The sequence below is a fragment of the Varanus komodoensis genome, unplaced genomic scaffold, assembly GCF_004798865.1.
Source record: "Varanus komodoensis strain SLA01 unplaced genomic scaffold, ASM479886v1 scaffold47, whole genome shotgun sequence".
Classification (NCBI taxonomy): Eukaryota; Metazoa; Chordata; class Lepidosauria; order Squamata; family Varanidae; genus Varanus; species Varanus komodoensis.
Genome location: NW_025336045.1, coordinates 7,851,507 through 7,875,309, shown reverse-complemented (window position 1 = coordinate 7,875,309; position 23,803 = coordinate 7,851,507). Strand labels below are relative to the sequence as shown.

Here is a 23,803-nt window from a genome sequence, read left to right as displayed (position 1 = left end):
CTCCATTCGAACCTATGATGACTATTGACCTACGTCTTGTAGCTTGGAAGACTGCTTTTCTTATAGCTGTCACTTTGGCTCGGAGAGCTAGTGAACTATGTGCTCTTCAGGTAGACCTGCCTTATTTGAATTTCCATAAGGAGAAGGTGGTTCTTCGAATGGATTCGATGTTTTTACTTAAAGTAGCCACTCCATTCCATGTTAACCAGGAAATCGTCTTACCTGCCTTCTTTCCATTGCCATCGAATCTGCTTGAAAGATCCCTGCATACTCTTGATGTGTGGCGTTGCTTAGCATTCTAAAGATCATGCACAGAGTCTTTTCGACGGTCTAATAGACTCTTCGTGAAATATTCTGAACAGGATAAGGGCTCTCAAGTCATGTCACAGAGACTTTCAAAATGGATTGTGCAAACTATCATGTTGGCATATCAACTTGCCAAAATGGACTTACCCATTGTTCCAAGGGGTCACTCCACAAGAGCAGTAGCAGCTTCCTCTGCCTTTGCTGCGGGAATCCCAATCCAGGACATCTGTAAAGCTGCCACTTGGGCTGCTCCGTGCACTTTTGCCAGGCATTATCGCCTTGATGTATGTGCCAAACAGGATTGCTCCTTCGGTCGGGCAGTCCTCTCAGCCATTCTCTGATGATGACACCGCCCTCCTCCGAGTCTGGTAAGCTTGTTAATCACCTATATGTGTGATGCACAAAGGCCACAACGAAGAAAGGCAGGTTGCTTACCTGTAACTGACTTTCTTTGAGTGGCCACCTGTGCATTCACACAACCCACCTGCCGGCCCCGCTCGGTGTTGGTGAGTGGATTTTTTCTGTTGGTACCATGTCTCAGTTGATAGTCATGGTATCTAATAAGGTTATTGTAATATGTCTCTCTCCCGAGAGGGGGTGAGTGTTCGGTCTTACAAAGACTGAGAAAATGGCGGACACTCCGCTCTATATATAGCATTGAGGGGGAGGGGAGCGGAGTTTCCCGCCAAAAACTGTTAGTTTTTCAATCTTTCCGGCCTTAGGCACTGCGCAGGCACAGCACCCATCTGTGTGAATGCACAGATGGCCATTCGAAGAATGTCAGTTACAGGTTAACCTGCCTTAATGACTGCCATGCCCACAGTCACACTGGAAGTGGTTTGTCAGTAGCACCTGCTGCCACTAAGCCACAGAAAGCAATTTCCTCTTATCACTTGTAGCATACACTGCAGTAAGATGTAATCATAATCCTAGAAATAGGATCCTCCCTGACCTGCTAAAGGTGATGGAAGAATTCAGCAATATGAACCAGTCCAAGTGCATTGGCTAGAATAAAAGTGCCTCAGCTGTGAGAACTATAAAAGACTAGTCATTACAAAAGTGAGGTGTAAGGAGAACTGAGCCTTTATATTACAAGGTCAATTTTATACAAGATCCAACTGGAAGGAATCAACCAGTATTATGGAAGATTTAGTCTATTCACAGATACTGTTCGATGCACTAGCTGTATCCTCTGGAGTAGGTAGTACTACTTCTTTTAAATCTTTTAGAAGCTCAATCTGAGTGTCCAGTTTTTTCCGTGTATTCAGTAGCTCCTGAATCTTTTTTTCAGTTCCTGTATGAATAAAATCAATCTTTAGTATTTGATTTTTGTTTGTTTTCAAATATCTCTTTAATTCTTTCTAAATAGTACCCATTTGTAACATATGCACTCTGAAAAGCGACTGAAAGGCTATTGAAGTTAGTTATCTGAGACTACAAAGGTAAAGGTTTTCCCATGACATTAAAGTCCAGTCATGCCTGACTCTAGGGGGCAGTGTTCATCTCCGTTTCCTAGCGGAGGAAGCCAGCGTTTGTCCGCAGACGGTTTCCATGGTCATGTGGCTGGCATGACTAAACACCGAAGTGCACAGAACGCTGTTACCTTCCCACCAAAGTGGCATCTTTTTATCTACTTGCATTTGTATGCTTTCAAACTGCAAGGTTGGCAGGAGTTTGGACAGAGTACGGGAGCTCACCCTGTCTGCAGATTCAAACTGCCAACCTTTCAATCCACTAGCCCAGTGGCTCAGCAGTGAGGCTTTTTTCCCTGGCCTCTGACCTAGTCAGGACACCAGTAGCCACAACCCAGGTGGGGCTCTCTGCTCTGCCAAGGCGGCTTAGCAGCTAGCATGTGCTCCCCCATATGTATAGATACACAGGACCCTGCCCCATTATCTTTCTCTTGTGCCCCCCCCCCGTCATTCTCACTACGTATCCTATTTGCATGTTACATCTTCCTCTGTACACATCCAATACTCCTAGTCTCAGCTGCTTAGTAAAGCTAATACTAATGATCAAGCCCATGTAGATCAGCTGAGGAGTGAAGTATATTCACTGACCAGCAGTGATAAGCTAACTACATGGGAAGGCTAATTTGAAGCAGAAGGGTGATAATATCTTTCCCCTGCTGGGGAAAGGGTTCAGTTCTCGGTTGTAGCTGACCAGAAGCACAAGTCAACACAGAGTGCAGTGAGATCCTTAATCCTCATTCCCAGGTAAGTGGTCAGAATGGATGAGATAAAGGTGAACAGAGCCACATCCTTCATAAGGTCAAGGCAGTAGTGGACCAAGTACTGCTGTCTCAGTGCTGGATTCTTTCAACACAAGGTAGCTTCTACTTCTAAGAAGAGTGGTGTTTAAAATGTCATATTTGTACTTTAGTATTAGAATCACACCAGATGAAAAGTAAATTAGCCTGACATGTTCCATACTGTGTTCCATACATACCAGAGTGAGCAGCTGTAAGAATATTTTCAAAGAGACCACAGTCAAAAAGCGATATTACCGTTTCTTCATATTCTGCGGGTAGACAGAACAATACTGATGCCTCTCCATGAACACAAGGATAAACAGAAGAAAGCTATTTTTTCAGTTATCCATAATTTTATCACTATCTTCACATCAAAGAGTTAAGTACAACTTACTGTTGGAGGCTAACTCCAAAATTATTACAAAAGCATGCAGTATTAAAAGCTTCTTTCAGATGTTTGTAAATGCTTGAATTTTCAACAAGAAGTCCCTATTTCGTTTATTCCCATTGTCCAGAATGAATTTTGTGCAAACAATCCTGTAATATTGTTGTGAGCCGCCCCGAGGCTTTGTTGCGTTGGGGGCGGCATAGAAATGTTTTAAATAAATAAATAAATAAATAATATATAGGTTGCAGATATTTATTTAAAAGGCTTTATGCAGGTAAACCTCAAGCTGGCTAAAAGAAATAATATAAGAATAATTTTAAATTTTATACCACACAATATTATTAAAATGGCAACATAAAATAATACCAGCCATCACACTGAAAATGCAATATAGGATAATAAGCAGTGGTACTTGAAAAATCTAGACCAACATGGCTAATTAAATGGGTGACTGGAAGTTCATTTAAAGCTACAGAAGAGCCATCCAAGCATGCATGCTGGAGAGGGAATTCGACCAAGCCAGAAGCGCCCATGGCATGCACTGCTCTAGCCTAGTTGAGCTGCAAGAACAGCGTGTGCAGCTGTGCCAGACCTGGCTGCTCTATATGAAGGTGCAACGGTACAAACCTGAAAAGCCATCCAAATCTACACGAGGCCTACTGTGTGTGTGTGCGCGCGCACATGAAGGAAGGGATGCTCTATCCCCATGCATTACATAAATGCCTCCTAATATTCACAACATTGGAGACACAAAACTGTACTAGGACTTCAATCTTTGGCATTGTATAATTGTCCAAAAATACTGGAAAACAATGCTGAAGAATTCAGAGAATTCCTGGGCGTGAATTTTCTTTCTCTTAATTTTTAATTTGACTGAATTGTATGGTTACTTATTTTGGAGACCTATCTGAATATACCTTTTCTAGATGTGAATTGATTTTCCCTTGGAATACTTCTTGCTATGTATTGAAACCAAGGACAATTACCTTCAGTAGAAATGCGGTTGAGGAATGCTGTTATTGTTGTTAGTTGTGAAGTTGTGTCCGACACATCGCGCCCCATGTACAACATTCCTTCAGGCCTTCCTGTCCTCCACTATCCCCTGGAGTCCACTTAAGCTCACACGGACTGCTTCAGTGACTCCATCTAGCCACCTCATCCTCTGCCGTCCCCTTCTTCTTTTGCCATCTATTGTTCCCAGCATTAGGCTCTTCTCCAGGGAGTCCTTCCTTCTCATTAGGTGGCCAAAGTATTTGAGTTTCATCTTCAGGATCTGGCCTTCTAAAGAGCAGTCAGGGTTGATCTCTCTAGGACTGACCGGTTTGATCGCCTTGCGGTCCAAGGGACTCACAGGAGTCTCCTCCAGCACCACAATTCAAAGGCCTCAATCCTTTTGCACTCAGCCTTCCTTATGGTCCAGCTTTCACAGCCATACATTGCAACTGGGAAAACCATAGCCCTGACTATACGCACTTTTGTTGACAGGGCAATGTCCCTGCTTTTTAGTATGCTGTCTAGATTTGTCATAGCTTTCCTCCCAAGGAGCAAGCATCTTTTAATTTCTTGGCTGCAGTCACTGTCTGCGGTGATCTTGGAGCCCAGGAAGATAAAATTTGTCACTACCTTGATTTCTTCCCCATCTATCTCCCAGGAAGTGATAGGACTGGATGCTATGATCTTAGTTTTCTTAATGTTGAGTTTCAAGCCAACTTTTGCACTCTCCTCCTTCACCAGCATCAAGAGGAGCTTTAGTTCCTCTTCATTTTCTGCCATGAGAGTGGTATTATCTGCATATCTGAGGTTGTTGATATTTCTCCCGGCAATCTTAATTGCAACCGGTGATTCATCTAGCCCCGCCTTTCTCATGATGTGCTCTGCATATAAGTTAAATAGACAGGGCAAGACAAGTATACAGCCTTGCTGAACTCCTTTCTCAATTTTGAATCAATCAGTGGTTCCATGTCCAGTTCTCACTGTTGCTTCTTGACCCGCATATAGGTTTCTCAAGAGACAAATAAGATGGTCTGGCACTCCCATCCCTTTAAGAACTTGCCACAATTTGTTGTGATCTATACAATCACAACAAACTATGCTTTAGCATAGTCAATGAAGCAGATGTTTTTCTGGAACTCCCTAGCTTTCTCCATGATCCAGCGTATCTTGGCAATTTGATCTCTAGTTCCTCTGCCTCTTCAAAATCTTGCCTGTATTTCTGGTAGTTCTTGGTCCACATACTGCTGGAGCCTAGCTTGTAGGATTTTGAGCATAACTTTGCTAGCATGTGAAATGAGTGCAATGGTGCAGTAGTCTGAACATTGTTTGGCATTGCCCTTCTTTGGAATTGGAATGTAAACTGACCTTTTCCAATCCTCTGGCCACTGCTGAGGAATAGCTGTTTTTTTATTTAGTTGTTGGATTTTTGGCCTGCCGCATTAGCTACATGGTTCCCTGGGTGGGCTTCTGTGCTACAGACATATAAGAGGACATAGAAGAAAGTATTCAGGAGTAGGTGCAGCCCCTCACCATGTGCTAAAAAGCCAGATCAGCTGGCATACAGACGGGAACCTGGACAATCCAATAAAAATGTGCATCAAGAAGACTAAGCACTGTTTCATGCATATGTGGGTGTTGTTTTTCCCCAAAGTGGTATGTGCATTTGACATTTTCTTCTTTCATATGCAACTTTGCTTTAGATTAATGTATTTTTAATTTAATTGATGAACCATTATTTTGAAAATATTTTAAATCAGCAAATAAGACAAGTATTTAGTGTTTTCTCAGAGAGAAATGTTTTCATAGCTTATTTATTGTTATATGGCTTTGCATTTGTATTTATCATTTTATATAGGTGATTTAGCCAGCTAATGAATTTCAGAAGTTTAGTTACAGACTAACTGCAGTGATATACTTGTCTCTTCAAAAGCAAGTCTCAGTTGAGTGTGACTTCCTCCCAAGGAAGAGGCTTAGCTTATCACATAAGGCTGTGATCCTAAACATACTTAACCGGGAATAAGTTCCACTGAACTCAATGGATCTTCTGAACAGACATGCATGGGATTGTACTGTAAAACCTATTTCTTTTAGAGAGCCAAGATCCACTTGGAGGCTGCACCTGTGTCCCAGGACAGCGAGAGACCAACCTGACCCTGTACATTAGGCAGAAAAGGAAGCTTGCGTTTTCCCTTCCATGGGTCATATCTGTGAGCAGTTTGAGATGAAGAACTAGTGGCCAAGTTTTCCTTTTTTCCTTCTACCTCCCAATCCTCTCATTAAACCACTGTGGGAATCTTTCTGGGCTAAAGCACAAAGTAAAAATAATATAAGTAAAAAATTGCTCCAAGATAAAATGGCAATGCTACGAAGTCCTCACTAAGGCTGCAATCCAGTACCCATTTAACTCGTACCTGAGAATAAGCCCCACTGAAATCACTGAGCCCTACTTCTGAGCAAGCATGAATTAGGACTGCACTGTGACAGCCAAGTTGATGTCTAGTTACTGCACAGTGTATTAGCATCTGATTAGCCAAAAGTTGTGTCAAAAATAAAAGTACCAGAGAATAAGCAGATACTAGTGTACATTTCAGGTACTCTTAGCCTGAACATTTTATGGCTGATATATTTGACTAGAACAATGGTATCTTGGATTCTTTGCTGGTGCGGCCACAACATACCATTAAGTGAGAAATCAGTATCACCAGTTGTTTTAAAATGTTGCCAGAGGATTGTTGCAGGTAAGGTTTCATGGAATTTTACAGGAATCCAGTTGTTGTGATCTTCAAATTGTAAGCCTTCCATGTTTCCCCACAACTTCATCTGTTCTTTTTCATGCCATGGGAGATCAGTGTAATACAGTATCTTTTGTCTGGTGAAACTAAGAATTCTTCCACTGGAAGGATCCAAAGTACAATGAACGCCCAGGTTTAAAAATTTCCTGTAAGATTTGTTGAGAAGATCTCCCCTCTCCTAAAGAATTGTTGTTCATGTTCCACAGAAATGATATTAATCAACCCACTCATGTACTATCAATATTTTTACCTACTTATCTCACTAAAGTACATGACAAGACAGTGTGTAATAGTAATGTAAGCTGAAAAGGGGACAATGTTAATATTGGCTAGACCTTTAAGATTTAAGAAGCAAAAGAGGGCAGAACTAGTACCAGAATTCTGAATGCTACTTTTCAGTGACTATCCCAGAGACACCAACCCTCCACAAAAAAAAAAAACAAAACACAAACACAAAACTGTTACAATGTCCAGTGTAAAGAGATAGAGGAGAAGAACAAAATAGGAAAAACAAGCAAGCTCTTCCAGAAAAATCAAGAGATCAGAGGGAAATTCAAACCTGGATTAAAAATGCTAAAATAAAAAAGGGACACACTATTTGAACAGGAGAAAATAAAGAGAAATGGAAAGAATAGACCGAAGACTATCATCTCTCCTATCATCCTATACATGATAGACTCCTTTGAAGAGCAGCCCTATGAGGAAGAGCCTGCAATATTAGAAAGGGCAGTGAAAGCTGCTCAGAAAGCTCTTGCAAACAATAAAACACCTGGAGTAGTTAGGGTACCAATAGGACTATTCCAAGCTGCAGAAAATGAATCAGTCCGAATCCTTACAAGATGCCAACAAATGTGGAAAACAAGATAATGACCCACAGCCTGGAAATGTTCAACATACATTCCAATCCCCAAGGAAGAAAGGAGATTCAATAGAGTTCAGTATTTTGGAATTAAATATGATTATAAAGCTAAAAGATGGAGGATGTATACTAACATTTTACAATATAGCTATATATAAGACGAAACGGCAAAAAATGAAAGAAATATGGGAAATTAATGATAGAGAAGGTAGTGATGAAGCTTGGGAAATAATGAAGGTGGTTGCAAGGGGAATAAGTATTAAGGAACCATATAATTTAAACAGAAAGATTAAGCAGGTGGAGAATTTGGAAAGGGATATAAGGTTTGAGAAGAAATATATACTAAAGAGGGATTTAAAAATCTTAACAGAAATGCAAGCTAAAAGAAAGGAATTGCAAAATACAATTGAAGAAATTGTATTTTGAGGTTGAAAAAATACAAAATTGAGGTTGAAAAAATACAAAGGAATGTAATATATCTGAAGAGGGAATATTCTGAATTTGAATAAGAATTCAAAATTGCCACACAACAAAAGAAAATTAAAAAATTAATTGAGGTAGTCAAGGATGAAAATGGGAAAAAGTATAATCTAACAAAAGATAAATTGGGGATATTTTATCAAATTTTTCCTAAGTTGTATATAGGTGGAAAATTATCATTGGATCATTTATGATAATTATTATCATATAGACCATGTATAGAGAAAATGTTCAAACAATAGAAACAAACTGTTGAAGCAAACTGTTCATTTTGGTGGATAGAAACAAACTGTTGCATAGAAACAAACTGTTAGATAGAAAGATAGATAGAAACAAACTGTTAAAGAGAAAAACGTAGAGGACTAATGATACATTAAAAGTAGGGGAAACTGCTGGGATACATGGACTAGGATCAGATACTGTAAAGTTTTTAAAAGATCTTGATTCCAAAATTAAAAGTTTTGTTTAATAAAATATTGGAAGGAGGAAAGATGCCAACATCTTGGAAATACTCTTTAATAGTTTTAATTCCTAAACCTAATAAAGATTTGGCAGATCCATGGGCCTATATTTTTGATCAATCAAGACGCAAAAATTTGTACAGCAATATTTGCAAATGGAATGAATAAATTTTATTGATAAATATATTAAAGTGGATCAAAGTGGTTTTATAGCAGGGAGACAGAGGGCAGATTTGACTAGAGGAGTACTGAATATCCTAGAGTTTATATGTGAAGAAAAATTAAAAGCTAGCATAATGGCATTAGATATTTTTAAAGCCTTTGATTGTATGGAATATCCAGCAAGACAGATTTCAATAGAAGCATTAGGATTTGGAAAATAATTTAATGGTATAATAGAGCAACTATATTCAGGAAATGTGGCAAAAGTAATAATAAATGATGGTATAATGGAGCAATTATCTCTGGGGTAGGGTACTATACAAGAATGTCCCCATTCCTCAATATTGTTTGCTTTAGTTACAGAATAATGCAATAAAAGGTATACTGAGAATGAAATTAAGATTAATTTGCCTGCTGATGATTCTTGGTTAACAGTAAAGGATTCATCTAACATAATGGGCCAAGTTGAAACTCACTTGGAAGGATTTCAAGAGATAGCATGTTTACAGATAGATTGGGATAAATCAAATATGATGTTATTTAATTATGATTAAGATGAGAAGGAAAAGATTAGGAGTAAATTCAGATATACAGCATTTACGAAGTACTTAGGTATAAATATTACTAAACATTTAGAACGTTTTAAAAATGATAATTTTGATAAATTCAAATGTGAAATAAAAGAGAAAATGAATGATTTTAGAAAGATTGATTATGGTTCAGCAGAATAGCAGTATTTAAAATGAAAATCCTTCCTAAGGTGAAATTTTTGTTTATGATGTTACCAATGAAAATAAAGAATTAAAAGAATAGCAAAATATGATTAATAAGTTTTGTAATGGGAATACAAAAGTGAGGATAAATTTTAAAATGCTATAGTTCATAAAAGACAGGACCATTAGGTATCAGTAATGTAAAGTTGTATTATGTAGCAAATCATATGAGGCATATAATGGATATTATATTACAACTCAATAAAGTTATATGGTTAAAATTAGAATTTTATCAGCTGGAAGGATCCTTGATTGATGTTTTCTTTAAACATGGTAATAAAAATATTATGAAAAGGTTAAAAAATCCTTTCCTTAAAAATATATTACAAATTTGGAATAAGTGTTAGGAGTAATTTATGTCATCCATATCACCATTATACCCAATTACTGAATTAGAAGGATTTCCATTAAATTTGAGAGAAAGCTTGGGAAAAATATTAAAGAATAAATAGATTATTAAGGTAAGAGACTGGTTAGAGAGAATTAATAAAAAAGAAAAGAGGGGCATTAGTAAGGGAAAAACAACTTGGTTTAATGTGATCCAACTAGATTGTCAGACTTAAAACTGGTTAAAGCAAAAGGTTAGAAGTAGATATTATGCTAAATTCGAAGATATGATAGTGGAAAAGGAAAAACAAGACAATATGCAAATGAAAGGGATAGTAAGTAAAATTTATAAGATATTATCAGTAGATGAGGATCAATATGACCCAATTCTGGCCTTGATGTCTAAACAGTAGTGTGAGGTGGACCACATAACTGCTTTGCAGATATCATGTAGTGGAATGCCCACACGGAGGGCAGAAGAAGCGGCAACAGCTCTTGTGAAATGTCTTTTCGGAGTAACAGGTAGGTCCAGTTTGGAGACGTGGTAAGCAAGTACAATCGTCTCAATGATCCATTTCAAAAGTCTTTGAGTACCGATGGGTGCTCCCTTGTCATGTTCTGAGTATTTAATGAAAAGCTGTTTGGTTTTCCTGAATGACTCAGTTTGGGATCAATAGAAGGCCAAACATCTGTGGACATCTAGGCTGTGTAGAGAGTGCTCGATCTGTGTCAATGTAGCAGGGAAGTAAGCCAGTAGAACAATGTCCTGATTAAGGTGAAAAGGCATCACCACCTTTGGCATAAAAGCTGGGTCAGTGCAGATGACTACTTTTTCCTTGAGGAAATTGAGGTATGGAGGGTCAACACGAAGAGGACACAATTCACTGGCTCTTCTGGCCAATGTAACAGCAACTAGGAAAGCTGTTTTCCATGAGAGGAGGTGGAGATTGGTGGTAGCCCGCGGTTCAAAGGGAGGTTTGGTGAGAGCCTGCAAAACAACAGAGAGGCTCCATGTCAGGACGACTGATCAGACTGGAGGTTGTAGGTTTTGTACAACCTCCAATTCTTGTAGGAATCACCGTACAAGTTGGTGAGAGAATACAGACAAACCTCCAATGCACCCCCAATGATGCGAGATGGCTGCGATATACACCTTAAGGGAGGAAGGTTTGAGACCCCCACGGTGTATCAGAGTAGGAATTGTAAAATATTCTCAACGGTGGCAGATTGAGGTAGAAATTGGTTAGCAGCAGCAAAGGAGGTAAAACGCTTCCATTTAGCATTGCAAGAGCATTGAGTGTTTGGTTGTAGTGTAGATTGGTGAATGAACTGAATGTCTGGGTGAAGATCTGTCGGATTCGAAGATGTCATCGGTACCGAGGTAACAGTACCAAGGGTAACAGTGGCATAGAAGTCCCTGATCTCATGGAAGCAAGTGTAGACAACGTAAAAGTCGGTCCCGAAGGAGGTGCTTTTGTTGGATTCAAAGGAGTTGTCGGTATGGGATGAGTAGAAGCAATAGTCAGTACCGAAGATGCAGTCAGTATCGAAGATAAAGCAGGAGGAACAGTCAGTGTATGAGCCAAGCGGTGAGGTTCAGGGAACACAGGTCTGGATGTCGTATAGCACCTTGTTCTTAAGTGAGAGAGTGAGGGATGTGAGACAGATGTAAGAACTCATTGTTGGACATCTGCAGAAGAGTGGGGAACCAGGACTGTCGAGGCCACCAGGGAGTGATAAGGACGCCACGAGCATTGTCCTGACGGATCTTCACTATAGCCCTTGTTATTAGTGGGATTGGAGAGAACATGTAAAAGAACTCGTCCTCCCAGGAGATCATGACTGTTTCCCTGGTCGAATCTGGACTGATGGCCACTCTGGAGCAGTACATCCTGCAGACAGAGTTGTCCAGTGTCCAAACAGGTCTATGGTCGGTGTTCCCCACAACTGAAAAAGATGGTGACAAACTTGGTGATCCAACTCCCACTCATGGGTTGTGGACATGTGCCTGCTGAGGGAGTTGACTTCCTCGTTGTTGATGCCGGCGAGATGAACCACTCGAGGGGTGATCCTGTGGGCAATGCACCAGTTCCACATATGGAGAGTGAGGTGTACCGAGACAGGCATATCACTCGGCTCAAAGCGAGGCACTTTAGCGTGTTTTTTGTGCTGACGCTCAGTTTTATCAGGTCTGTCTTTCTTAGGACGCTTAGGTTTTGAAGCTTCCTTGGACCCGACATGCTTCCTCTTCTCCTTATGTTTCCTCGAGGGAGAATAAGAAAATGCTTTCCAACACGACTGGCTGAGTCCTCTTCGGATGGGTGAGAGGGGGCACTTTTGGAAGGTCCTGGAGCCACAGAGGAGCTGGTTTCTACCAAGACCTGCTTCATGGCAACCAAGGCTTGGGCCCATAACGTTTTTCACAGCTGATTTTCTCGGTTTCTCTGAGCTTGCCTAGTAAACGGCTAGCAATGGCTGCACTTGTCAGTTCTATGTCCCTCTCCTAGGCAGAGGAGACAAAGGGTGTGTGGGTCAGCGGGAGACATTTTAACTCCACACTGAGTGCACTTGTGGAAAGCTACCCACCGTGCAATCAAGACAGAAATGAGGGAAAGTACAGCGGTAAAGAGAGGATAGTTCAAGGTGAAGATGATAGAAGGGTTTAAAAAAAATGGGAAGGGAGCTGAGGGGAGAGGGAAAGGATATAAAGCAGGGGTTTGGTAAGGGTAGTGAACAATGGGAAAAGGGTTTTCAGATCAAGAAGGAGTAAGACAAAAATAGAAGTTTTTAGAACTATTCAAAAGAGTAAGCAAGTCGTTTACAAAGAGACAAGGGGACAAGCAAAAAGGTCCAAGGCATGGTGAACAGCGGTCTCAAGCAGACTGGCGCAGGGGCGGGCACTCCAACTGGTAAGGGGGTGCGGAGTTCCCACCAAAAACCTTTAAAACTTCTAAATGAGGCTCATGCGATGGGGCGGCATATAAGTTGTTTAAATAAATAAATAAATCTTCCTGGCAACAGGTACTGTGCAGGCGCAGCACCCATATATGTGTGATGCACGGAGACCACGATGAAGAACAGGGATTATCTGGGGATTGGAAACAAAATCTTAGGAGGAAAGAATGTAAGAACTGGCCATGTTTAGCCTCAAGAAGACAAGACTAAGGGGCACCCTTCAAATATTTGAAAAGTTGCCACACAGAGGAAGGCCAGGACCTCTTATCATTCCAGAGGGCAAGACAAGGAAAAATAGGCTCAAGTTACAGGAAGCCAGATTCCAGCTGAACATCAGAAAGAACTTCCTGACTGTTGGAGCACTATAACAGTGGAACCAATTAGTGAGGGAGGTTGTGGGCTCTCCCACACTAGAAGCATTCAAGATGGCAGGACAGCCATCCGAGAGGGTGGTTTATCTTGGGGTCCTTCACTGAGCAGGAGTTGGACTCAATGCCTTCTTGGCCCCTTCCCACTCTACTATTCTATGATTCTATGAGATGCAAGAAACACAATTTCTCTCAGATCTTGGTTACTGCACTTCATTCAAAGAATGTCAACTGTAGCTTTTCCAGAACTGGGATTGATGGGTCATAGGCAAGGAGCTGCAGAAGAAAGTGTCAAGTGAAATGCAGGTAAAGTAAGGCCCCACTGTCTCCAACTGAGACTCCAGAATTGGGGTATTCAGGTCCTAAATTGTATGATTTGATGGCTCCTTGTGGTCAGAAGGGCAGTTGATCAAGATTGCTTCAAGGGTAACTTCTTAGCTTTTCTCTGCATTACAGACTAGCACATACACAAAAGGTTTTGGACCTAACTGACTGGAAAGGAGGGTCTGGGAGGAGGGCCAATGTCAATATAGTGAATGGTGCAGACAGAGTCACTAATCCTAATGCTGCTTCCAAGGGCAAGGCCAACACCAGTGCCTTACTGAGGGCAAAATTATGAGTGCCCTCTTCAGACAGGGCCTCCACCAGGGAGCATCTCCTCATGTCAGCAGAAGCTCAGAGGGGACTTGCCTCAAGCCGACAATGAAGATGTGGAGAGCAGACTGCTCTGTGCTGCTGAGCCAGTTGCTGGTGGGGCTTAGTGCCAGGGCAAGGCCTAAAGACTGGCTGCCTGACTTCTCTGGGACTTTTGGTAAAAGAAGAGCAGCAAGTGAGACCAAGCAAAAGTGCCCATCAGGCGGCAGTGCTTTTCTGCCACATCTCATACACTATTTACAGGAGGGTCTTGGAGGCCATAAGCATCCAAGCAAGTGTGACTCTGTTAAGGAGCAAAAATGCAAACCTAAGAATAAAAATTAAAAGCAGCAGAGGAAAAATTTTGTACAGCAGATTGGAAGATGGCCTGTTCTGAGGAGAGGCAAGCATCCCAGGTGCTACTAGTGCTGCAGTGAATGAAAAGGAACTGAGGAGGAAGAGAGGAGTTGCAGCAGGAACATGCACAGAAGAGAATGGGAGAGCCATCACTTCCTTCAGCTCTAGGATGCCCCACCTGTTGCTCTTCTCCGGCACTGAGCCCCATATGTGCGAGTAACAAGCCAATGAAGTATATCCTACCAAGGCATTGTTTGGACATGCCTTGGACCAAAAGGCTGACATTAGCAGGTAACTCAGGTGGTACAGTTGCGAATTTTAAACTCTTTACAGTACCTGCTTCTGAAGTGTTGTCATCCATCAGTTTTTCCTGTGCCAAGTGAAGAGTATCTAACATTTCCTCAAAGATTTCATCAAGGAGCCCAGCCTGCTTACACTTCCTTAAAAAGTCTGTCCTTACTGTTGAGAGAGAAATATATCCTTATTCAAACCATTTTCTAGCTCAATTGCTGCTGGCATTATGAAGCTCTCATTGTGAAGCAATCATTTGTCTGGAAGCCCAGTGTCAAGCCCAGTGTGACTCAGTACAACAGTTCATCTTAAACTTAAAGCAGGAAATCTTAAACAAAGGAAATCTGGTGCTGCTTCCTATCATTCAGCAGAGGACAATCACTGAGCATAGAAGCATCCAAATTTTATTTTCCTCACTAGGGAGACACACCTATCAAGCAAGACAAATAACAACAAAGATGCCTGTTTAATACCTAGAATACACCTAATCCTAAGGGCATGAAAAATGATCATACCTCCGTATTGTGATGATTGTTATAGAAGTTATGACAAAGTAAAGCTGGAAAAGCTAATTGTGCTCAAAGTCTGTTCTCTTGCACTGTTTAACTTTCTGTTTTGAACAATATTTATTAAAGTTTCTAAATGGGAAAAAGTACAAATAAGCTAGAACAAATAATTGTTAACAGATAACATACACCAGAATGTCTTGGTTGCTTATGTGTTGCTTATGCTTAGGTTGCTTATGTGTAACCAACATTCTTCAAGTGGACATTGGTGCATTCATGGGGCCTCTAGTGGCATAGACAGAGATTCCCTAGTTAGGCGTTTTTGGTGGGACCCCTGCCCCCTTCCCCAAAGGCTAGATAAAGGCAGGCTACCACCATTTTCTCCAGTTCCTGTAAGACCATTGCCTGGACCTTGGAACTAGAATGTGGATGTTAAGGTCAGTGATATTTCCGTGTGACACCAATGAGGGACTGGTTGTGTGAATGCACAGATAACCACTTGAAGAATGCTGGTTAGCAACCTTACTTTCTTCTTTGTGGTCTCTGTACACCACACTTATGGGAGTTTAGCAAGCTTACCTTGGAATGAAGGTGGGCAGTGTTGTCACTGTAGAACTGTGGACATAGAAACATAGAAACAGAGGGAGACAGAAGGGGTCTCCCAGGCCATCCAGTCTGACCCCCGGCTCCAGTCAGCTCCGCTCATGACATGCCTACCACGGACAAGATCGCTCATCCAAAGTAACAGTCTTTTCTCACTCATATATCAAGTTGGGGGTGCTGGACAAATGTGGATGTTAGACCAGGTCACTCTTTGTATAGGTCTTCTACCAGGATGCCAGCATGTATGGATGTCACTATTGCTCTGGTCAAGTGCATCTTTGGTTGTTGTGGAAGTTCAAGTCCAGCTAGCTGGTATGCCAATTTGATGGTCCTCTACTATCCAGTGGGCCAGTCTCTGAGGTGTTACTGTTCTTCCTTTAGAAACAAACAGTCTTTTTGTTTTGCAGATTGGTTCAGTGCAAGAGTGGTAGAAGGCTAGGGCTCTGCGGACATCCACTATGGGTAGTGTGGTTTCCATCAGTCCAGATAGTGTTGGAAGAAAGTTGGTAGGTAGTACAGTGGTACCTTGGCTCACGAACTTAATTCATTGCAGGACTCTGGTCGTGACCCAAATTGGTCGTAAGTCAAGTTAAATTTCCCCATAAGGCTCAATGTAAATAAGCTTAATACGTTCTGTAACTTTTTTTTTTAATCGGAAAAATGTGAAGCAAAGTGACAACAACAAAGATCATGGCCATCATGGCCATCTCCCCCCCCAACCCCGGCTCACCCTGAGCACGAGTGCAGCCATCTCCCTGCTCCACCAGCACGACTGCGATCGCACCCGTCATCCTGCACACACCCATCATCCTGCACGCGCTTGTCATCCTGGTGTGCTCAGGAGGGGGAGACGGGTATGATTATGGGCACACTGGGGGTGGGGGAGAGATGGGCGCAAATGCAGGTACACTGCGGGGGAGAGATGGGTGCAAGCATGGGTGCACTGGGGGGGAGAGCAGGGAGAGAATGTGGGCGTGCTGGGGGGAGAGACAGGTGAGAATGGGCGTGCTGGGTGGGAGAGACGGGTGCGAACACGGGCGCGCTCGTGCAGGAAAGATGTGTGCGATCTCAGCCATCTTTCCCCCGCCCCCAATATGATGGCGGCTGCCACCCAATATGAAGTTCGCGACCTGAGTAAAAATGTTTATGAAATTTTTGTTCATGACCCGATTTGGTTGTGAACTCTGAGGTATTAGTGAGCCAAGGTACCACTGTATCATGGTTCAGATGGAAGGAAGATACTACTTTAGGGAGAAGGGAGTGGTCCTACCTTGTCCTTGTGGAAAGCAACGAATAGTGGGTCAATTCTGAGTGCACAAAGTTTGCTTGCCCTGCATGCTGATATAATGGCTACAAGGAATGCTACCTTCTAGGACATCAGGCAGATATCTGCCATAGCTAGTGGCTTGAACAGTGGTTATGTTAGTGCTTGCAGCACCACTGAAAGTCTTCATCCCAGCATGATTGATTGGGCTGGTGGTGATACGCTCTTCAGTCCTTTCAAGAACCTTCTGGCGATAGGGTGAGAGAAGGCAGTATACCCCTCAGTCATCCCATGGAAGGAGGATATAGTCCACATAAGGTTATGTCCCTGTCCTGTGAGAGATATGCCCAGGCAATCGCTGAGTCCAGCCTTGTGCCAATAGAGGGAATGGACAGGGTAGAAGAGAGCACAGATTTTTCACTGTTTACACAAAGACCCAGCTCTTGTAAGAGGATGCAGGTAGTGTGAATGGAATCTTCCAAATCTGATTTGAATGAGTCAGTTAAGAGCCAGTCACCCAGATATGGGTAAATTGTTACTCCTGCAACACAAAGGTGCACACAGACTGTATTTGCAAAATAGCCATACATTTTGTAAATACTCTTGGGGTGGCAGACAGCCCAAATGGGAGGACACAGAACTCACAGGTCATGATGAGGAAGCAAAGGTGGATGGTGACATGAATATTTGCATCCTTTAGGTCTACTGAGGTAAAACAGTCTCCTTTTCATAACAGTGGCAGTATAGTTTGTATCGAGATAATTTGGAACTTCTTGAGTGGAATATAGAAGTTTATGCTCTAAGGTCCACAATGGAGCAAAGGCCGCTGTCCTTTTTGGAGTCGGTAAAATAATCCCCTCTGGTCAGTAGATGGAACTGCTCAAATCGCTCCCTTTGCTCAAAATGTGGCTACTTCCTCTTCCAAAGTGACTGATGGGGAGATAATCTGTACTGTTTCCAGAGATGGAAGAGATTCAAATTCAATGTGGTACCTGAATTCAATGAGGGAGAGTATGTTATGTCTTCCCATCTGGCAAGGTAAAGTGTTGAGCGGCCTTTGAACCATATTGGTTCTGATAACAGGGAACTGGGTCAGGATGGTTGTCAGTGGCACCATCTCTTGGCATTCAGCCTCTTTTTGGAGGGTTGCTGGGTGTGAGAAGGGCCACCTTGATGTAGTTGGGTTGCAGGTCACCTTGGGCAAGGCGGGTTGCAGGACTGGCTTCTTCTGTAGTAGTAAGATGGGTCCCATGGCCACTTACGTGCTCTGGGCACCGGGGGAGTAAAACCCATCTTATACATTTTTCTGAACACTGCCATGAATGCCACCTTTTGGACAATGTCCAACTTCTCATCCATCCGGGAGTTGAAAATACCCTGACCGTGAAAGGGTATTTTCTCAATGCAAGCCCTTGTCTCCTGTGGGAGCACAGATGCCCTGAGCCAAGCATGGCAGTGGATCCCCACAGCACCAGTAAGCACCCTTGAATCGCAGTCCAAATGGTGTCATGCTGTATTTAGCTGTTGCTTGGAGAGTCTTGGGGCTTCTGATTGGAAGATTCCAGCAAGTTCCCATTGTTGCTCTGGGAGATGTTGTGCTAGAGCCCTCATTTTCTTCCATGGGAAGACTTAGTAATGCGCCATTGTAGCCTCATAGTGCACAATTTGTAGTCTGAGCTCCATTGTTGTGTGCATACCTTTCACCGTGGAGTCTAATCACCATCCCTTTCTGTCTGCAGGCACTGAATGTTCATGGTGAGAAAGTCCTTGCGTTGAGTCTACAATCACTGAGTTTGGATAAGAGTGATGTAGGAAGAAGGGGATATTCCCCTCCTGGACCCAGTATAGACTCTCCAAATATTTGGATATTGGCCATCGTTGAGCCAGTGTCTTCCAAGGCTCCTACATTGCTTTGAGAAGGGTTGGCATGAAAGGAATGGCCACTGGCACAGAGCCCTCTGTCAGGATGATGTCATAAATTAGATGGATCAATGGTTCAGCTTGCTGGGACCTGAGAGCAATGCAGCTTGCTCTCAGGTCCCAAGCCTGAGAGATGTTGCCATCTGGAGGACCTGCTTAGATAATCTACCCAAGTCTTCAGAGGTGGATACTGGACCTTGGGTGATCACAATGTCCTCTGGTGATGTGGAAACCAGTTTGTCACACTGTGCCTCATTCAAATCGGAGGTATTGTCTGCCAGAACAGAAGATGTGGAGAAGTGAGGGAATGGCAAAGGTGATGCTCTCAATGGTGGAGCTGGGTGCGTTGGTGATAACTGGATGGCGGAAGATGTTGGCCCTGGACTTGGTGGTTTCAGTACTGGGGCTGGAAGTCTGTTTGTTCCCAGCAGCTTAGAAACATAGAAACATAGGGGTATCCCAGGCCATCTAGTCTGACCCCCAGCTCCAGCTGGCTTCACTCATGACATGCCCACCATTTGCATGTCCAGTCTTTGAACACCCTCACCGATGGGGCCTCAACTATCTCCCGTGGAAGCCCATTCCACACCCTCGGGGTCCTGACTGTCAGGAAGTGCTTCCTGGCATCTAAATGGAACCTTGGTTCAAATGGAGCCATTGGTGGCATCTAGTCGCTCTCTCTCTCCCAAGGTGGCATGAGAGTAGCTCTTGATTGAAGGCTTGAGACCTTGGAGGCAACTGGGGAGACCAATGTGAAGATCAGTCCAGGGTGTTTTTCTCACACTGGTTGGAGAGAAGGAGAGAGTTGTGTGCTCTGGACAGTGTGTTGAACTGAAGCTGTGAAACATCAAACCAGGTAATGATGTGGTTGCTGGTTGTGGTGGGGTTGGTGATGCAGCCAGCATTGGTCCCACTGCAGGTGCATCAGAGTGGATTTGTGATTTGTCTGGTGTGGGGGAAATGTGACAAACCTTCTTAGGCTTTTTGGCAGGCTTTTCTCCTGCCATTTTTGACTTCTGTTGGTCACCATTCTGAGGCCCCGTTAGGCCTCTTTTTGGGCTGTTTTTCAGTGGATGTCAAAGCAGATTACTGGTGGAGCCTCAGCAGCTGCAGATGGTGGAGCCCCAGCAGCTGTGAGCAGCCCATGAAGTGGACGGAGCAGACACAACTGTTTCCATTGCCTGCAGGGCTCCAGTCCACATTTTGTGGCACAGTTGTCCTGTTCTGTTCTTCCCCACCTGCTTTGTCATAGCCTGGCAGTGAGAGGAGGTGTCTGCCTTATGATCTTCTCCCATCCATAGAAGACAGAGTGAATGGCTGTCCAATGAAGGCGTTTTAGTGCCAAAGTGAACACTTTTTCTGAACACTGCCATGAATGCTACTGGGGAGTGAAATAGGGTGAAGGGGGGGGGAGTGTGTAGAATGACAGGTAGAGGCAAGTAATAACAGGAAAGTTCTGAAGTAAAATAGAAAGAATTTTTAAAATATATAAGATAGGATTTAGAATAGGAGTAGAAATATTTTGAAATGGGAAAAGAGGTTTAAAGTCGTGAGGAGAACTAGGGAGAGAACGAATCTGAGGCATCTTTGGCAGAGCTCAAAAGCCAACTGGAGAAAATGGTGGGAGCCCCACACACTTCCCCCAATGCTATATATAAAGGCGGGGCTCCCGCCACAAACACCTAGCTAGGGAATCTCTCTGTTCAACAACAGGCCCTACGCAGGTGCAGAGCTTAACTGTGTGATGCATAGACACTGTGAAGAAGAAATATAGTTTCACAATTCACACTGTAATGGTGATTCTTTATCTCATATAAAAATGACAATGTACATGTGAAAGGATGAAACAGTCTCTTCAAAATGAGTGCAGTATCTATGGATGTTTACATATGAAATAAAAATGTCAAACTGTTCACATTTCACTGCATTTCTTATTCACCTCGCATTAAGTCATTCTCTTTACAGTGCTTTTAGCTAAAAATCAGGCTTCCACCCAGTGCTGTGCCCCTTCCATTTGGCTGCCGTTAACAGCATTACAATAAGCCCTTTGTGTAATATGTTTTCATGTGCCTTTCCAAATATGAAGACTAGAAATGGATCAGGGGGTATTAAATAGTGCACCATATCAGAAATTACTACAAACATTTGCTAGCCTTGGGGCACCACTATACATGTGGCATGGAACTGTTGTTCCTGTTCCCAAGCAGCAAAAATGGCATGTAGAGCATCACGAGGCCTTCACTGCATTTCCCAACAACTTGTTAATCTCATCCCCTCACTTTGCTTTGGAAGAGTCAAAGCGGAAGGTGACATCTTTAAATTCTTTGGCATGTGTTTCATATGTCTGCTGGGCTAAGCCTACCTGTGTCTGAAGATGACAAGTTTGACAAAGGTACTGAAAAAAGGGGAATATTCTTCTGCAGGGCTACACAGCAGACAAGTGGACTTGCAATTGGGTCACTTGCACAATATCGCCAAAAAAATAATAAAGCAAAAATTATGACACCATTTGTACAAATTTCAAGATTTGCATGAATTACAATAAAACCAATCAATTTAGAGTTGATATTGCAAGACTGCAATTATGGCTCCATGTAAAGTAGGAAATTGGATCAAACCCAGGAGTACCCTACAGCATAAATCTCAGAAGGTAGAAGAAAAAACTTAGTATGACCCTCTGGATTTGCATGAAAAGAAAGGAGAACATCAAACCCCAGCCTTGCTTGCTTCTTAAGATACTATGGCACATTAGGAATATAGGCGGCCACTTAATAGTGAGTGACCCCATTGCTCCCTCTAGCCCTGTGTTGTCTGTACTGTCAGTGGCTGGAGAAGCTAAGAACTGAACCCTTTTATTCCAGCCCTTTTATTGAATATCCTGCTGGAACAAATACCACTAATATAGCCAAACCAGTTCAAAGGGAAACTTTACCCCATTTGTCCTCAGATCAAGCTTGTCCACTAAAACTAGTACAAATATTATTTTCCATGAGCCAACCAGCATGGATCAACGAACTGTAAGTTATACCATGATTCCTGGAACTGCAATGTTACCAGCTGCACCATTTTCCTCAGGACAGTAAATATTAGACTTGTTCTGGAAATACCATAACTCTTCAAAATTGTTTTCCTTATGAACAATGCAATGACTCCATTAATGGAACAAAGCACCGCCAACCTGAGAGATACATTTAGAGTATGTGACTGCCCCATATATAGAATAAGTGGCCCACAGGTAAACAGCCTGCTTGCCAAAACCAGTAAAGAAACAGGGCTTGAGAGAGCAGTTACAGGGAGTCAGGATCCTTAAGTCCTCTGTTACAGAAAAAAACAAAAAAGCTGCCCTGACTCTTCCAAAAACCACTAGGGACACTGCCCTCATGCTGCAGGCAACTGTTGGCACCAGAAGTAATCTTCAGTCATCCCACCTCATGTACCTGAGTTGGGTTTTAGGTGGAAAAACTGCTCAGAAAATGTAGGCCCTAAAGAACCATCTTTACTCTCAGACTTTAATGTAAGGGAAACTCATCTTTCACAGTCCAAGGGATTGCAGTGAGGGAGGCAGCTGGCATGGCTCTTTTGAGTCCAAAGGGCAGCTGCAATGAAGGGGATAATCAAAAAGCAAGTGCATGTTCTTCATGAAACAATGCACTGCAGTTAGACCACATGTGAATCTGGATGCAGTTCAGGCCTGCACAGATTAATTTGTGGCATCCGATCCAGTGTATTATCAAGTACAGAAAGCTTTTGGCTCTTGCCTCTTGGCAGAGCAGCGGAACGGCAGAGGCAGAGGCTGGGAGAGGGTGCTGAGTGGCCAGGGGACTGGCGAAGGCAAGGTAGGAGCTGGGCAGGGGAGCAGAGGGCCAGGAGCAGCGGAGAGGAAGGGGGCGGGGCCAGAGAGGCCAGAGGGGCCAGGAGGAAGCAGGGGGCGGGGCCACTGGCCTGCGGGGCTGATAAGGCGTTGTCCCTTGTCTGCGTCCCTTACCTGTGACCCGGACTGCCCGGGGACTCCCTTCCCTGGGGGGCTGAGGGTTTTGGTTTCTTTGCTTTTGTTTTATTGTTTTTTGTTTCATTGCTTTGTTTATCTTTCTTTGTTTTGTTTTGGGGTTTTTGTTGTTGTTGCTGTGCTGTGCTTTCCTTTGTTTTTCCTTCAATTTAAATTTTATTTTATCCTTGCATGTGTGTGTGGGTTTTTGTCTGGGAGAACTGGGCGAGTGAGGAGTACTGCTGGACAGACAAGGCGGGGGACCAAGGTAGGGTCTCGGAAGAGTTCCCAATGGCAGACCAGGAGAGGGCCTTGGCAGGAATCATGGGTGTTGCTGTCCGCTGCAACAACTGCGACATGTTTGCCCTTCTCCCCCAGGAGAGTCAGGGTTACACTTGCCCTCGGTGTAAGCTGATGGTCCTGCTAGAGGAGGAGTTGAGGTGCCTGAGGGCTGAGAGAGCTCTCCAGGCCCCCCCGGGGGCAGCCCCCTCTGGACAGAGGGTTGAGGGAGAGGCCACGGGAGGAGCACCCGAGGAGACATGGAGGCATGTCACCCACAGGAGGAGGAGGCCAGCATGGCCTCCTCCTTCTCCTGGCACCAACCTGGAGCTGGGAAACAGGTTCTCTCTGCTTGAAGAGCCTGGGGCTGGTGAGACCTCGGGGGACCAGCAGCACCCCCAGCCTGGGACCATAAGCAGCAAGGGGGCCACTGCAGGAGAGGCGAGGGCCAGGGCACGGCCACCCACCACCACCAGGAAGACACGGCGGTGGGTGATTGTTGTTGGGGACTCCCTGCTGAGGGGCACTGAGACAGCAGTGTGCCGCCCGAACCTGGAGACAAGGGAGGTTTGCTGCCTGCCGGGCGCATGCATCCGGCATGTGAAGGATAGAGTGGAGCGTCTTGTTCGCTCCAGGGGTCACCAGCCGCTCCTGATGATCCATGTGGGCACAAACGACGTAGCCAGGCAGGGTGTGGTCGGGATCACCAGGGACTTCGAGGCCTTGGGGAAGAAACTCAGGGAGCTAAAGGCCCAAGTGGCCTTCTCATCGATCTTACCAGTCTGGGGATTTGGGCCAGGCAGGGACAGGAGGGTCTCCGAGGTGAACGATTGGCTTAGGGTGTGGTGCC

General features: G+C 43.6%; 1 protein-coding gene across 3 annotated transcripts in view; it reads right to left on the bottom strand.

The window, feature by feature from the left end:
- Positions 1 to 1,373: 1,373 nt before the first annotated feature.
- Positions 1,374 to 23,803, bottom strand: part of PHF11 (PHD finger protein 11) — a 62,166-nt gene continuing 39,736 nt past the window's right edge. For all 3 annotated transcript variants that reach the window (XM_044445229.1, XM_044445228.1, XM_044445230.1), the window contains 3 exons: positions 14,442 to 14,564; positions 2,755 to 2,826; positions 1,374 to 1,600 (listed from right to left, as the gene is read on the bottom strand). In XM_044445229.1, the coding sequence (XP_044301164.1) occupies positions 1,461 to 1,600; positions 2,755 to 2,826; positions 14,442 to 14,564 (335 nt within the window). In that variant the 3' untranslated portion in view covers positions 1,374 to 1,460. The remainder of the gene's footprint in view (positions 1,601 to 2,754; positions 2,827 to 14,441; positions 14,565 to 23,803) is intronic.